A 14,826-nucleotide genomic window follows, 5' to 3' on the forward strand; every position below is an offset into this window, starting at 1 on the left:
GGGGGGGGGGGGGGGGGCGGTCAAAGTTAAACTGCATTAAAAATAAACAGAGGTATATATATAGGAAAACGGATGCACTATGTTTTTTTTTTTTCATTAGACAAAAGGAAAAAGTATTCTTTTAGAGTAACAGCAAGGAATGAAATTAAAATTCAAAAAAAAAATTGGAAACGTGAAAATGTCCAAACCAGATGGTGAGGAACGTGTCGTTGCTAGAAGAAGGTCTCGTTCGATCAAATACTACCGAGAACATATTCGACATGAAGAAGAGATTACAAATGGACCCAACTTGCTTTTATTTTTTTGGATATGAATTACTTCTATTTTTATTTATCTCAGTTTAATAAAATAATGTAACAAATAATATCCAAAGAAACTATGCGTATATGCGGGGAAAATGTAAAGCACCGTAAGCTGTTTTAGATTCCAATAAGGCAAGAACATAATAGGCCACGTATCTCTCTCACATATATGAGTTTGCACATTTATTCACATTTGAATTCGATGCTTTTGCATGGATGAATAATAATATCTTTTCTTTCTTTCTTTCTTCCCTAGTTCATTCGTATATATATTTTCAAGATCCCTTGTGGTGTATAAAGTAAATTGGCTATATGGAAACTCGAAGAGCCGCTTATTTTACATGAGGAGGTCACACATGAATGTTGGCTTAATTAGATCTGTCTTAATCCATAAATCTAATTAATCAACACATCAATCGTATTATTTGTAACACGCGCGATTCTTACCAAAAAAAATCAGTCATTAATTATATACCATCATGAAAATTCTCTATTAGTGAAATGACAATACAACAAACAATGCAGTTTCGTAGAGAATTTTTTCTCACACATATTTGATTTCATTTTGTCTACATATATTTAATTATTATTACTAAACTATGATACTACTACACCAGAGCCAGTGAGAAAAAAAAAAAAGAATGCGGTTTAGCTAATGATGCTGACATCTGAAGCACATGAAAATAAGTTTTTTTTTTTTTGGTAAAAGATGAAAAGAAGTTTTGATCATGTATATATAGATTCTACGAGTTAGTTCTTTTGTTGCGTCTATAGTTGTGACTTGTGACGGGTGTATGATGGTAAAGTGTCGACATGTATATATGACCATATGTCCATATTGTATGAATAAGTTTCCTAGTTAATCAAGAAGTAATGCTAACTAACGGTAAAAAAATGGAAAACTCGATAGGAAAAGTCCCAATTAATAGGTTAACTATAATTATTAAGTTCAAGCTTAAACCAACTTACCGGACACATTAGGTCCATTAAACCCTACTGTATCACACCATATTACTTTTAGGCTTTAGCTAAACAAAGCATAAAAAAAAAATCTTAAATTTTGTAAAACCAATGGGAAATAAATTAAAAAATAGTTATATGGGTATATAGAGTTAGACAATGGGAACTGTACAGATTCTGGCCCAGTGGGCCGTTGATAAATTTTTGAGTCAGGTGGTCGGTCAACGGCGTTTTGGAGAATGACGTGGCTATTACATAAAATAATAATTTTGTTATTATTAATTATCCTCTGCAACTGCAATGGGATCACACTCGTCTTCGTCCTCGAGAAGAAGGCAGTCACCGCTTCGCTCGATTAAACAAAAAAATAAAATCCCAACTTTTTTTGATTCGAAACTCTTAGTGTGTGTAATTCATAGAAATTTTCATCTTAAAAAAAAAGAAGAAAAATATACTCTTTAGGGCTATTTGGGTGATAATTTTAATCTGTTTCACCATATCAATGGAGGTTTCTTCTTTCTCCCCTGTACCCAGCAGATACTGTAATTCATACTCCTCTGTTCCAGGTTTGTTCTCCGTTTCTCGATTCTAAATTTTATTTCTTTCTCGGAGGATTTCGATTAAGAAGAGCTTACTACTCCCGTTCCTATTCTTGATTCGTATTGCAGAATCGTCTCGTTTCAGAGGATTCAAAGTTCACTCATGGGACCAATCTCTTCTTCCTGTTCAATTGAGCTTACGTACTAGAAGAAGAAACCCTCGTAGTTTGGTGTGTTTGGTTTTCTCTAAACTAAACAAGTTTTGATTTTTAAATATTTGATTCTCTTGTGATTTACTTAATTAATCATCTTCTGTGAATTAAAAATCGTCTCTTGCAGATTATTACTTGCAGTCAGAAGAGAGATGTCACTGTTGTCGATGGAAGGTACATCCCTCATAGATCAGCTGATTTCTAGACTAACTATTGTGTATTTCTAGTCTCTGCTCACTGCTTCTACCAAAGTATTGAGACACTTTTCTTCTCCTTGGAAGTTGTATGGATGAGATTTATGATAAGTTAGCTGAACGTCTTGTCCCTACATCAGCATCAATGTTTAGCCCAAATGTTAAGTAAGTTTTTTTGGCTACTGTTGGAAACTCTCTTGTTCCTGACTGTTCTTTTAGCTGCACCCTAGTATGGTTGACTCGTGTAGACGTTTGATTACAGTCTTTAATTAACTAATTATGTGTCTGTTGACTCGTGTAGACGTTTGGTTGGTTTGGCTGGTCCTCCTGGTGCTGGAAAAAGCACATTAGCAAATGAAGTAGTACGTCGTGTAAATAGGCTATGGCCTCAGAAAGCTTCTTCTTTTGATGCTGAGGTTAATCCTCCCGATGTTGCTATTGTACTTCCCATGGATGGGTTCCATTTGTATCGTTCCCAACTCGATGCTATGGAGGTTGAGCCTTTATTTTTTATTTTTAATAGTTCTCTCTATCTTGCTCTTTGTTGTTAACCAGACTTTTTAATGTCTCTTTAGAATCCCAAAGAAGCCCATGCGAGAAGAGGAGGTGAGATCTGATAGAGTTATCTTCTACGTAAGGTTTCAAAGTGTTCAAAATTGGTTTGACCCCTTTATCCATTAACCAGCTCCATGGACTTTTGATCCTGCACTATTGCTTAACTGTTTAAAGAAGCTGAGAAACGAGGTAAAGAGATTGTTACAAGATTTTTTGTTGACCTTAGGGTCTTGGAGTTACAACACTTGCATTAGACTCTGATTAGTTTTCAAGCTGTTCAGGGATCAGTTTATGTACCATCATTTGATCATGGAGTTGGAGATCCAGTTGAAGATGATATCTTTGTTAGCCTCCAGTAAGTAGCTTCCCGAACCGGTTGAATCCTAATTCAATAGTATCATATAATGGTTTTATGTACCTCTTGCTGAGACGATCAGTTTTTCTTCGTGTCCTCTTTTTACAGGCATAAAGTGGTAATTGTAGAAGGAAACTACATCTTGTTAGAAGAAGGATCTTGGAAAGACATCTCGGATATGTTTGATGATAAGTGGTAAAACTAATCAAAAGTGTTTTTACTTAATTTTTTAATCTCAACATTACCAATTACAATATCTTCCATCTTCATTTGAAAGGTTCATCGATGTCGATCTAGATACAGCAATGCAACGAGTTGAAAACCGGCATATCTCAACTGGTATGTACTAATTCCTTTCAATTCTTAAAGACTCGCAATAACCTTAGAGAATTCCTGATTTGTTTTATATGTTTCTCCTTTGCGTACTACAGGTAAACCACCAGATGTTGCTAAATGGCGGGTAAAGGCTCTGTCTCTACTCTGCAAATATTCAGTTATATGGTATTTCAATGGTTGTTCAGTGTAGTAGCTACATTTTTTAAAACATTTGGATGGCAGGTTGATTATAACGACCGACCCAATGCAGAGCTGATAGTAAAATCGAAGTCGAATGCTGATCTACTGATCAGATCTATTAACTTTTGAATCTGCTTTCTTGCATGAAGATAGTTTGGCTAAAGACACTCATTTTCTTGCATTGGAACTCTTTTTTAATAAGCAATTTTCTTTGCATTAAACTGTGTGTGTATTACTATTTATTTCCAATGTTCTTGCAATGTACACGGATTTTGTTCGTACATTGTGTTTTCTTTTACACTCCTAACAGGCAAATCATCGTTTTAAATAATTTATTGACCAGTCCAGCTTCCAACTATATAACCACATCATTTTGAACAAATTAAATGATCTTATCCAAATTAGTGCAAGAAAAGAAGAAGGGAAAAATCATAATACAAGAGCACTTTTTTCTTTCCTTTTTTTACATAATAATTCAAAGCACTACCACACCTTTCATTACTACTACTACAGAGCTAGTTACTACCCTTACCCTCAAACTCCCACTAGAGTCTTTAAAACAAAAAGAGTTACTTTCATCAAAATGATAGAATATTAGCCAAGCAAGCAAGTGAGAGAGCCTTTTTCTTCTTTTGCCAATTCCCATTCTTACTTCTTTACTGCACAAATCCTACTTAGATTCCACCTCCAATGTCTTTTTACTTACCTTTCATCAGTCACAAAAGTCTAGATAGTGGGAAAAGGAGCAAAATGTCAATCTTCAGCTGAGGAACGTTGGATGCTGTCCCATAAACAAAATCTATGGTGGAGGATTCATCTCTGGTTTGACGATTGAAGAAGATGTGTCTGGTGGCTGAGAATGGTAAATCGCCATTGCCAATGAGATTGGCATTATGCAAAGAGCCTTTGATTGTAATAGCTGCATCGCTGCTCCAACGTTTTCTTCCATCAGCTTAGCCACTTGCCGCTCTGTCCCATCGTTTGACCATTTCTCCCACACGGCCTGCGTCTCATCCTGAAGAAAGGTTTTTAAACCAGAAGTCAGTAAATCAAACCCATTACCAAAAGTTCTATTCTTTTATTCTCTCTTTCAAGTCTATGTCTCTCTCTCTCTCTCTCTCTCTCTCTCTCTCTCTCTTTAGTCTAACCTCAATTGATGACGACAATGGCATTTCAGTGACTAGTGGTGCGACAGCACCGGCTCCACCAAGACGACTCATGCTCAAGACCTGCCACAGTTGACCAGAGATAAAGCTTATCAAGGGAAAAATATTATCAAAGACCATCATCATTACATAATATTCTTCAATGTTCTCCTTAGCTTTATTATCGTAGTTCTCAATTGTAATGATTCTCCATGGGAGAGAAGCAAGCAATAAGTGAAAGAGACTAATGCCAAAAAAAACACCCAATCATGTGCTCTTTGATTACTCTTTATTAGTATTGGATTAAACAATTGTTAATCTTTAATTCAGATTAGAGTTTTGGTTGAATAGAGTAGGTGGTGGTGGGGACCAAGGATTTATACCACCAAATCCTTCTAGATGTTTTAAAATAATCTCTCTTTCAATGATAGCATTTTAAAGAAACCAGAGAATTGAAACTGAAAAACGATTGAGGTTTTACCTTAACTTGGAGCCTGAGAAACTTAACATAATCGACAATCTCATCGATCATAGCAGCCCTATCTGTCTGCAAAAAGAAACCAAACGCAACAGAAATCTTTATTATTCACAATTCCAAAGTTTGTGACTACCCCAGTTTCTATTTGCCAACTACAAAGCTCTCTCTCATTGAGAACGCCAGTTTTCTGACTAGCTTTGAGCTCTTTTTCAAGCTATCTATGAGAACAAATCTTTGAAAAATTCATACAGCTGAAGCTTCAGGGAAAAGATACCAACCTTGTTAACAGTAGGTACAAGTTCCTGCAACGCCCTGATCCGTTCTGCTATTCTTTCCCTACGCAGCTGTTGCAAATCAAATATATTCATTCAGGTTAAGTCTCCGTAAGCAAAGATAAAAGCCGAACTACCTCAACTAATAGCAATAGCTGAGGCTCTGATCAAACATTAGACATGAACATCATTCACATAGAGATTGCAAAACAGAGCAAAATATAAAAAAGTGTATCAAAGATAATAATACCCTCTCAGCGATGCTATGTGGATCGGTGGCCTGACCTCGCCTAGCTCTAACTCTCGGTCGAATTGTAGATTGCTGATGCGGCATTGGTGGAGCTGGCTGTGACATTGGCTGCCCATGGTAAACCTTTCAACAAAACACACACAAAAAAAGGAAGCAATAACATTTTTAAAAAAAAAGCTTAAAATCACTTTTCACAAGAGAAATAAATTTCGGACAATCTAACTTTGACATAAAGAAGACTCTTTTATGCCAAACTTGCTTATTACAAAGTTAATTATAGTTAAGAAACCTCAAAATCTTCAACTTGGGGTTTCTTCAAAAACAAACTAAAATCAGAAAAATCTCACCAATCTGAGCCAAAAACTCGATGTAACTATCAAATTTAGACCTAATCCTTTGGCAAAATCAAACCTTTCCCAACTGGGTTTCCTCAAAAACGCAACTTTTTTGAAACCCTAAAGACTTCTTTTTTAATTTTCATCGAAAACCACAAACACAAACACACAGAGAACAAAAAAAAGAAAAGAAAAAGGTGAAGATTTCAAGAAGAGAGAGAGAGAGAGAGAGAGTTACAGGTTTGATAGAGGAACATCGATTATCAACAACATCGTCTTGGAAACGTTTCCTAGAAGGAAGAAGACCTTCAGGTTTAAGAAAGCCATGTCCTTTCCCTTGATCGAGGCTTAATCCCAACGGAAACATATGATTATGAAACCCAACAGGTCCAGGTCCTCCTCCAATGGCACCCATGTTGTGATTATTATGATGATGATTCCCTTCGTCGCCTACTGAACCACCGAGCTGAAGCATCATCGGAGGTGCGCTTAACCCTCCGCCAATTCCAGAAAGACCAGAACCAGAAGAAGCGGAGAAGTTGGAAAGACCGAGGATCTGCTCGAAGAAATCGTCGGTGGGAGATGGATCGGAGATGTTATCATGTGGGTTGTTGTTGTTGTTAGCCATGGAAACGAGTTAAGGTAACGACTCAGTGATAGGGAGGGTGAGTTAAAAAAGAAGAAGAAGATAGCGAGTTAATATAATAATTAGAGAGAGGTGGAAGAACAAGTTTCCATGGGGGAATCTTTTTTTGTGTTAGGTGAAGAAGAAGGAGAATGAATGATGAAATTGATGAATGAATGATGCTTAAGCTAATGAGGACGAAGAGACACAGACGACAAAAGGATATGACAAAAAGACTCTCACTTTATGCTCTCTCTTACTCTCTCTCTTTCCTTTTTTTAAGAAAAAGGACCTTACTTTATAGTTATTTTCGTTTTTGCCCTTATTCTTTGTTTAAACCTTCCAGAAACTTTAAGTGGGCTTTTTTTTTTGCTTTTGTTTTTGTTTTTAAGTGGGCTTTTTGGTTTTGACTTTCTTTAACTTATTCACATCAGTTTAAGATAAAGGCTCCTATACCAAACTCCTTTTAAGTAAAAAGTTGGAAATTAAAAACTACTATAATGTTATTGTTGCATCAAACAAACTAATGTTTTTGTTATATTATAAATTTGGTAATGGGAAAAATTCCACGTATTGTCGAGTTCGTCATCATCATTATCTCGTTAGTGGTAGAAAAAAATAATAATAATACACCTTTTGTCGTTTTCCCAAAATATTTAGCACTCATGGAGTAAAGTTATCTCTTTATCCAATAAAAGATTGACACGTCTGAGTTATTGCCAGATGATAGCATTTCCCACTTGCTGCTTCTCCTTTTAGTGCTGCTGAAACAAAACACTCCCATACTCAGTTTTATCCATCTTCTATCTGTTTGTCTATAAGAATTAGGAGTTTATATAGGTTAAACTCAACATTGGGCTTTTCATAGAGGAACTTCGCAAATTGCAAGAAATATAGTATTATTGTTTTTTCCTCTTTAATCAAATCTCATCCCTTTCCCATTAATGGTAAATACAAAACTACAATTCAGTTGACCACACAAATTAAAGAAGTTTAAAGAGAAAGCCAGCCACGTGGCGATATTTCTGACCGGCAAATGTCTCCGACAACTTCGGCGACTTAAATGGTGCAAAATCGACGAACACCAAAGAAACTACATTGACGAAACAAAACAAAAACAAAACACAAGAAGAAGAAGAAGAAGAACACAAAAACAAAACATAAAAAAAAAAGAAACAGAGGAGAAAAAAGGAAACGACGAGGAAACGTAAACAAATAAAACAACCCTCGTTCTTCCCTTTTCTCTCTTCAAGTCTTTGTCTTTTCTTTTCTTTTCTTTAATTTCCTTTAAATACAAATTAATCGTAGTAATAAAATGGGTTCGAGTAAACTTAAACGAGCCATAGGAGCCGTTAAGGACCAAACCAGCGTCGGTCTTGCCAAAGTCAACGGTCGAAGCGCTTCTTTATCAGAACTTGACGTTGCCATCGTCAAAGCGACTCGTCACGAAGAGTTCCCTGCTGAGGAGAAATACATCAGAGAGATCCTTAGCCTTACTTCTTACTCACGCAATTACATCAACGCTTGCGTTAACACGCTTTCCAGACGCCTTAACAAAACCAAATGCTGGACCGTTGCTCTCAAAACCTTGATTTTGATCCAACGCCTTTTAGGAGAAGGAGATCAAGCCTACGAGCAAGAGATCTTCTTCGCCACTCGCCGTGGTACCAGGCTTCTCAACATGTCTGATTTCAGGGATGTTTCTAGGTCTAATTCTTGGGATTACTCTGCTTTCGTCAGGACTTACGCCTTGTACCTTGACGAAAGGCTTGATTTCAGGTACGAGTGCTCGAGATCCGGGTTTCAATTAGGGTTTCAAGTTGAATATGTATTTTAAAAAGGTATTTGTGATGCCGTTTTGGTTTAACCAAATTAAGATTTTATTTATTTTTGATTTTTGAGGATGCAAGCGAGACACGGGAAGCGTGGAGTTTACTGCATTGGAGGAGAAACCGATGGAGATGAGAAAGATCAAGCCGCGCCTGATCTCTCCACGGCTATCGTGGTCAGGTCACAACCTATCGCCGAGATGAAAACAGAGCAGATTTTCATCAGAATTCAACATTTGCAGCAACTTCTTGACCGTTTCTTGGCTTGTCGTCCAACAGGTATATATACTACTTGCGTCTCACGGTTCCTCTATTTCTCTGTTTATTTCCTTGGGTATAAAGTTATGTGTGAAAAAAATACATTTTTGGATAGGTAATGCGAGGAACAACAGAGTTGTAATTGTGGCTCTGTATCCAATAGTGAAGGAGAGTTTTCAGATATATTACGATGTAACAGAGATAATGGGGATTTTAATCGACCGATTCATGGAGTTAGATATTTCTGATTCCATCAAGGTCTATGACATTTTCTGCCGGGTTTCGAAACAGTTCGAAGAGCTCGATCAGTTCTACTCTTGGTGCAAGAACATGGGGATCGCACGTTCTTCTGAGTATCCAGAGGTAGAGAAGATCACACAGAAGAAGCTTGAACTCATGGATGAGTTTATAAGAGACAAATCTGCTTTAGAACAGACCAAGAACACAAAATCTACTAAATCTGAGGCTGATGAAGAAGATGATGATGCTAGAAAAGAGGAAGTTAATGAAGAGCAAGAAGATATGAATGCAATCAAGGCCTTACCTGAACCTCCACCAAAAGAAGAAGAAGAGGAAAAACCCGAGGAAGAAGCCAAGGAAGAAGTGGTAATAGAGAAGAAAGAAGAAGAGACGATGGGTGATTTGCTGGATCTTGGGAATACAAACGGCGGTGGAGCAGCAGAAGCTGGAGATAGCTTGGCATTGGCTTTATTTGACGGGCCATACGCGACTGGTTCAGGTTCAGATTCTGGTCCAGGATGGGAAGCGTTTAAGGATGATTCGGCGGATTGGGAAACAGCTTTGGTGCAAACAGCTACAAACTTGTCCGCACAAAAGTCGGAACTCGGAGGAGGCTTTGATATGCTGTTGCTTAACGGAATGTATCAGCATGGCGCTGTAAACACAGCCGTGAAAACATCTACGGCTTATGGAGCCAGTGGAAGCGCAAGCAGTATGGCATTTGGATCTGCAGGAAGACCAGCAGGTCTTAAAGAAACCCTACTTTTCTCTGTTTTTAGTTTCTTAGAACTTTGTTCTGTTTTCGTTTGCCTTATGATGATTTGACTTGAATTTTCTATCGGTTACAGCAACTATGCTAGCACTTCCAGCACCCGCAACGGCAAATGGAAACAGCGCAAACAATAACAGTCCGGTTCCCATGGATCCATTTGCAGCGTCATTGGAGGTTGCGCCACCACCATACGTGCAAATGAATGATATGGAGAAGAAACAGAGGATGTTGATGGAAGAACAGATGATGTGGGACCAATACTCTAGAGATGGAAGACAAGGACACATGAATATAAGGCAAAACCAAAACCAAAACCAACCTTACTCTTACACACCTCAATATTGATTGTGAGCCGTAGATGGAGCTCTTCCTTAAGTTGTGTCAGCTTTTTGTTTTGTCTACCAATCCGTTTGGTCTCATAGATCTACAAATGGCGTTGATCTTTTTGCAAATACATTAATTTACTATGGCTTCTGTAATTGTAATATCTGGTTTAACTTTAAAAGAAAAACCTTAAATATGTTTTGACATGATTATATCTAATCTCTAGAACAAGCTCTAATGCTTCACACCATAGCTTTTGTTTGATTTGCCTGCAAAAACAGATAATCATTATTAATAAAGATTCTCAAATATCTTGTTTAAGAAGTTATCTTGTCAATCACAAAAGGTTTCAATGCTTACAGAATTCAAAGCATGGTTGTTTCATAACAGGATCATCTTGGATCTCCGGAGGCTCCCGGCCAAACATCATCTTACAGCTAAGATCATTAAAATCTGCAAAACTCAATACAAATGTTAATTAGTGTTGTCACATTTGTCTCTTTTTGAAAAAATTAAAAATGATTACTTGTGTCTCAAGTCAAATCGTTGACTTCTTAGAAAGAATGATCACACATCATTAAGGGTCTACTTGTAGTTAATGGTGTCCTTAGTGGTGACTCAATGGGACCCTTAAAGATCACATTAAGCCTCCACAAGTTGAGAAGTGCAGGCTAATATTTTCACAATATATAATTAAGTTTGAGATTCAACTGTTTTATTTATGCCTTAATCTTCCTATTTCAGTGATTGCTATTATAAACTAGAAGAGAAATAGATTCAGCGTAGTACCTGGCTCCATGTAGACAGGCATTCCAAGTGAATTTTTCATGAAGATTTGGGATGGAATTTTACAAATATGAGTGCACATACCAACACAATTTGACTGCTCAAGAAACCTACAAAATAAACAACATTCAAGGACATGCATGATATGAGTGATTGATCTCAACAAGTGAAATTATTGTTTAATTTGTAGTTTCTGTAATGTAATGATTGTTTATGAAAGAATGATTTTGATATTTGTCTGAAGTTTAATGATCAGATGGGGGACCAAATAGAGAGAGATTATAGTTAACCTGCACTTCTCTATGAACACAACACTCTTCTCTTTTCTTCCATTAACCTCAGTCTCCCTCACCTTGGCAATGAAGTTCTCGAATTAAAACTCATGAAAATTTTATATTAATTTCAACTCAAAAACAAGTATCGTACCTCTGAAGGTCCAACAAGCCAAGCGAAAGATATTGTGGTGAATAGCGCAAAGAGCTCCCTTGAGAGTTTTGAAGGTGGGAAAAGCACTTTGATCTGTAAATTTCAACCAGATAAGTTGGTGTGATTGTAATATGTTCATAGTTTGCTGCAACTTGATCTAATTAAATCCATTAGAAAACTTACCAAGGAGCTTATCTCTGCTGGTAATGCTCTGTCCAAAGAGCTAAGAACAAGCTCATGTTGTTGCTTGGTGTCAAAGTTACGCGCAACCCTAGTGGCCGTATCTACTAACCTATCGTAATCGGTACTCTTGGTGCTACTACTACTCATCCCTAAAGAAAAATTTCTCAGATTTCTTCCTCAATAAGTATATATGAAGTAAATAAGCATAGGTTCAAAGAATATAGACGTGGGATACGAACCTGCTGCGTCTTGAAGATTCTTTGAGAGATAGTTAATTGCAAGTTTCGAGAAGAAGCTGTCCTCAATATTACTCGCATTCTTCGTATTCGACATCTCCGTTACTGCTGTCTCTTTTGTAGCCTTGAGTTCGCCGGAGTAGATGGGCTTTGAACAGAGAGTTGGGGAAACGCTTGAGCGTCTGTCTAAGCCACTTCGAGTGCGAGTATCGTTGAACCGTGCTGTGAAAGTGAGAATCTTGGTATGAGAGAGTGATAGCTTAGTGTTCATCATTTGGTCTTGTTGTAAAAGAAGAGTTATGGGCGGAGAAACTTGTTGCAGGTTCTTTTTTTTTTTCTAAGGCCAAGAATTGACGTCTCCAAAGTATATATATGGTCTTGAATGACTGTGCATCTTTTTTTCTTTTTTTTTTTGTCTTTATCTTTTATCTTTAATAGAAGAATTTCTTTCTCTTTTTATTTAAAAGAGTCCTTTCAGAGAAAGAGTAAAAAGAGAAAACAATGAAATATATTAAGAAAATACTCTGTTTTTAAAAAAAAATTAAACCTCGAATGGTAACATAAATTTTCTACTTTTTTTAATGCTTTCTTTGGCATTTTGTCTTTTTTTTTTCTTTTCAATTTATGACTTATAGATCTTTTCAAAAGGCTGATAGAGTGATGGTAAAAAGTGATTAAAACGGTATATTATCTTCTTTTTTTCGTGAAACAAATATATCGTCATTTATATTAATTTGAATTAGGTATATAGAAATCATTATTATTTACAGAAACATGAATATCATATTGATATAAAAAAAATATTTGTAAAAGTCTACTGTGATAAATTAACATGGAGAATAATGAAGAATTTTAGTGATGAATTATTATATTTTAAGAATTATATTTGATATTTTGCTATTTATTTATCGAAAAAAATCTTATTCAAAGCAGCTGACAACAAATAAATCCCGTTAAAAATGTACCATAAAGAGTCTTTTTTCTTTTCTTCTTTGTGGTATGTTGTCTTTTATTTCTTGTTGATCTACCAAAGAGATCAAGGTTTTAGATACAAAATATTAAATCTAAGAGACCTTCTCGCTCTCTCTCCCTCACTTAAGAACCAAAAAAGAAAAACTTTCCATTGACATCGATGCAAAACATGAAGAATACAAAAGGTTACAAAATATTAAAACAATGCAAGGATTGCATCTGAGAAAATACAGATACAGATACAGATACAGATGGGGCTGTAAATACTAATATGCCCAGCTTCTGCTATTTTCAATGAGTTTTCAAAAAGAAACAATTTAACGTAAGAAAACAAAAAACAAAAAACGGCCGCAAAAAATACCATACTGTACACAGTACACACACTCCCCTGTAAAGCTTGTAATCTTCCCATCTATTTACACAAATTCTCAAACCAAACCTTCTCTCCCTCTCCTTCTCAAACTTGAAAACTCACCAGCAAAACAGAGTTGAGAGTGGCTCGCTATGCTCTCTTTCTCCTAACCTGCAAGCCAGTGATGTATAAGAGACGCACCACCAGAGCCAACCCTTTGTTCAGACTTTGGTCTTGCTTTCTCTTATGTGGTTTAAGTTCCCTGGCCAGCTCTTTCAGTTCTAGCCAAAGAACCAAAAGGGGAATGACTGGTCTCTGCTTTAGATTCTAAACCTATGAAGCCTGTTTCAATGAAGCTTGTTTCAATGAAGCCTGTTTCAGTGAAGCCTGTTTCAATGAAGCTCTTAATGTCTCATCTGGTAATGTCCATGAAAGCAACTGTCCTGCTGAATCTCCGCTCAGTAGCTGCTTCAGGTCGCTCGTGAGATAGAGAGCGGTGACAGGTTGCTTATGGAATTTCAACACCTTGTGTAGAATCAACTTGTACTCTGGCACTTGATCACCCAAATTCAGACCTCCTGTTCTGTTGCTACTACTTGTTTTGCTCTCGGCACTCAGCGGATCAGTACAATGTATCATCCGCCATACTTTAACTGCTCCGCTCTGATGACCAGTTACATACCAGCTTGTTTCAAGCCAGTCGGAAGATGTTGAGCCTGTTACTGATAATACCGAATCAGATGGTAACTGTGAGGTGTTAGCCACAGCAAGGCAATCACCGTTGATGCTCCAAACCGCAAGGACAGTTCCAGCCGCGGTTGCAATTTCCCCAGTAAGGTCGTTTATGTAGATTGCTGAAATGGGAACTGGGAAGTCAGGAAGCTGCCTCACAAAACTCAATGAACTGAGATCCCATATGATGACTGTACAGTCATCTGACCCGCTTGCAATCATCATGTACGGTTGGCTTACACGTAGACATGTAACTTTAGCTGTGTGGGCACATAGGGCTTTCTCTAATCGTAAACGCCGGGAACCACGGGGACCATCCTTGCTTACTCTCCACACGCACACTAAACCATCCTCTGCTCCAGTGACCACAATGCGCCCATCGTGACTAACACCAGCACACTGGATCTGGTTGCTTTCATGGAGATTTTCATGGGTTGATAGCAGTTTGTCCTGATCATAGCTCATAAATCTCAAACTCCTGTCTGGGAATCCCCATGTTATGTATTTTGTATATCCCCTAGGTTTCAAGAAACAGTTGGCACCGGCAACGAGAACCTTGTCGTGGAAAGTAATGATCTGGCTTATAGAAGATGAGCATTTACGTGTTTCGTGAGGAACTAGATGCATCGAGTGTTTCAGAGGGTGGAGAGGAATTTTCCTGTCTGTTCTTCTTTTGACATGAGCTTTCGGGAATAGTTGCTTCGGAGTTTGCCCAAAATGATTAATCTGCGCTAGTATGGAAGCTTTCATTGCAGGGTCGGTAACTGCATCAATATCAACATTTCCCTCGTATGTGTAATGATAGAAAACATTCACAGCTTCTTCTGCAGCCTGAGAATAAATATTTCAGAACAGGTAAAAGAAAGTGAATAACAACAACAATTTGATTTCTGCATTCTACTTGACTAGCAGCAAAAGGAAAATATTGTGTAATGTACCTTTCCTCTCTGTTTGTACCCAAAGATGAGATCTATCCAA

At 37.2% G+C, this 14,826-nt stretch overlaps 5 protein-coding genes across 6 annotated transcripts in view; 2 read left to right on the plus strand and 3 right to left on the minus strand.

Moving 5' to 3' along the window:
• Positions 1,564-3,933, plus strand: LOC104754411 (putative uridine kinase C227.14). Of its 2 annotated transcripts, XM_010476604.1 has the most exons (12): positions 1,564-1,828; positions 1,931-2,031; positions 2,141-2,187; positions 2,295-2,372; positions 2,509-2,701; positions 2,783-2,813; positions 2,893-2,951; positions 3,044-3,117; positions 3,226-3,312; positions 3,395-3,456; positions 3,549-3,577; positions 3,676-3,933. In XM_010476604.1, the coding sequence occupies exons 1-12, from the start codon at positions 1,765-1,767 to the stop codon at positions 3,760-3,762; spliced, it is 912 nt and encodes a 303-aa protein (XP_010474906.1). In that variant the 5' UTR covers positions 1,564-1,764; the 3' UTR covers positions 3,763-3,933. The 2 variants fall into 2 exon arrangements, with proteins under 2 accessions (XP_010474906.1, XP_019095208.1); XM_019239663.1 differs by lacking the exon at positions 2,295-2,372.
• LOC104754412 (transcription factor bHLH7-like) lies at positions 4,052-6,967 on the minus strand. Its single transcript, XM_010476605.2, has 6 exons — positions 6,352-6,967; positions 5,779-5,901; positions 5,535-5,600; positions 5,260-5,325; positions 4,782-4,862; positions 4,052-4,648 (listed from the first exon to the last, which is right to left on the minus strand). Exons 1-6 carry the CDS (start codon positions 6,739-6,741, stop codon positions 4,433-4,435), a joined length of 942 nt encoding a protein of 313 aa, XP_010474907.1. The 5' UTR covers positions 6,742-6,967; the 3' UTR covers positions 4,052-4,432.
• LOC104754414 (putative clathrin assembly protein At1g03050) lies at positions 7,915-10,357 on the plus strand. The gene is made up of 4 exons (XM_010476607.2): positions 7,915-8,517; positions 8,641-8,846; positions 8,941-9,810; positions 9,914-10,357. Exons 1-4 carry the CDS (start codon positions 8,054-8,056, stop codon positions 10,180-10,182), a joined length of 1,809 nt encoding a protein of 602 aa, XP_010474909.1. The 5' UTR covers positions 7,915-8,053; the 3' UTR covers positions 10,183-10,357.
• LOC104754413 (beta-carotene isomerase D27, chloroplastic) lies at positions 10,259-12,109 on the minus strand. The gene is made up of 7 exons (XM_010476606.2): positions 11,796-12,109; positions 11,557-11,705; positions 11,374-11,466; positions 11,238-11,299; positions 10,951-11,057; positions 10,522-10,614; positions 10,259-10,430 (listed from the first exon to the last, which is right to left on the minus strand). The coding sequence occupies exons 1-7, from the start codon at positions 12,064-12,066 to the stop codon at positions 10,396-10,398; spliced, it is 810 nt and encodes a 269-aa protein (XP_010474908.1). The 5' UTR covers positions 12,067-12,109; the 3' UTR covers positions 10,259-10,395.
• LOC104759055 (protein SPIRRIG) overlaps positions 12,893-14,826 on the minus strand; it is a gene marked incomplete in the record, with an annotated part of 19,989 nt that continues 18,055 nt past the window's right edge. Inside the window, 2 exon segments of the mRNA XM_010482027.1 lie at positions 12,893-14,679; positions 14,787-14,826. Coding sequence (XP_010480329.1) covers positions 13,450-14,679; positions 14,787-14,826 — 1,270 coding nt within the window.

The sequence above is a fragment of the Camelina sativa genome, chromosome 17, assembly GCF_000633955.1.
Source record: "Camelina sativa cultivar DH55 chromosome 17, Cs, whole genome shotgun sequence".
NCBI lineage: Eukaryota > Viridiplantae > Streptophyta > Magnoliopsida > Brassicales > Brassicaceae > Camelina > Camelina sativa.

Coding starts and splice junctions, on each gene's coding strand:
- LOC104754414 (XM_010476607.2), top strand. CDS start 8,054: ATGGGTTCGAGTAAACTTAAACGAGCCATAGGAGCCGTTAAGGACCAA. Junction 8,518..8,640: donor GACGAAAGGCTTGATTTCAG/GTACGAGTGCTC, acceptor TTGATTTTTGAG/GATGCAAGCGAGACACGGGA. Junction 9,811..9,913: donor ATCTGCAGGAAGACCAGCAG/GTCTTAAAGAAA, acceptor TATCGGTTACAG/CAACTATGCTAGCACTTCCA.
- LOC104754413 (XM_010476606.2), bottom strand. CDS start 12,066: ATGATGAACACTAAGCTATCACTCTCTCATACCAAGATTCTCACTTTC. Junction 11,706..11,795: donor GAATCTTCAAGACGCAGCAG/GTTCGTATCCCA, acceptor ATTTTTCTTTAG/GGATGAGTAGTAGTAGCACC. Junction 10,431..10,521: donor ACAACCATGCTTTGAATTCT/GTAAGCATTGAA, acceptor CTGTTTTTGCAG/GCAAATCAAACAAAAGCTAT.
- LOC104754411 (XM_010476604.1), top strand. CDS start 1,765: ATGGAGGTTTCTTCTTTCTCCCCTGTACCCAGCAGATACTGTAATTCA. Junction 2,373..2,508: donor ATGTTTAGCCCAAATGTTAA/GTAAGTTTTTTT, acceptor TGACTCGTGTAG/ACGTTTGGTTGGTTTGGCTG. Junction 3,118..3,225: donor GATATCTTTGTTAGCCTCCA/GTAAGTAGCTTC, acceptor CTCTTTTTACAG/GCATAAAGTGGTAATTGTAG.
- LOC104754412 (XM_010476605.2), bottom strand. CDS start 6,741: ATGGCTAACAACAACAACAACCCACATGATAACATCTCCGATCCATCT. Junction 5,902..6,351: donor GATGTTCCTCTATCAAACCT/GTAACTCTCTCT, acceptor TTTTGTTGAAAG/GTTTACCATGGGCAGCCAAT. Junction 5,601..5,778: donor CACATAGCATCGCTGAGAGG/GTATTATTATCT, acceptor GATTTGCAACAG/CTGCGTAGGGAAAGAATAGC.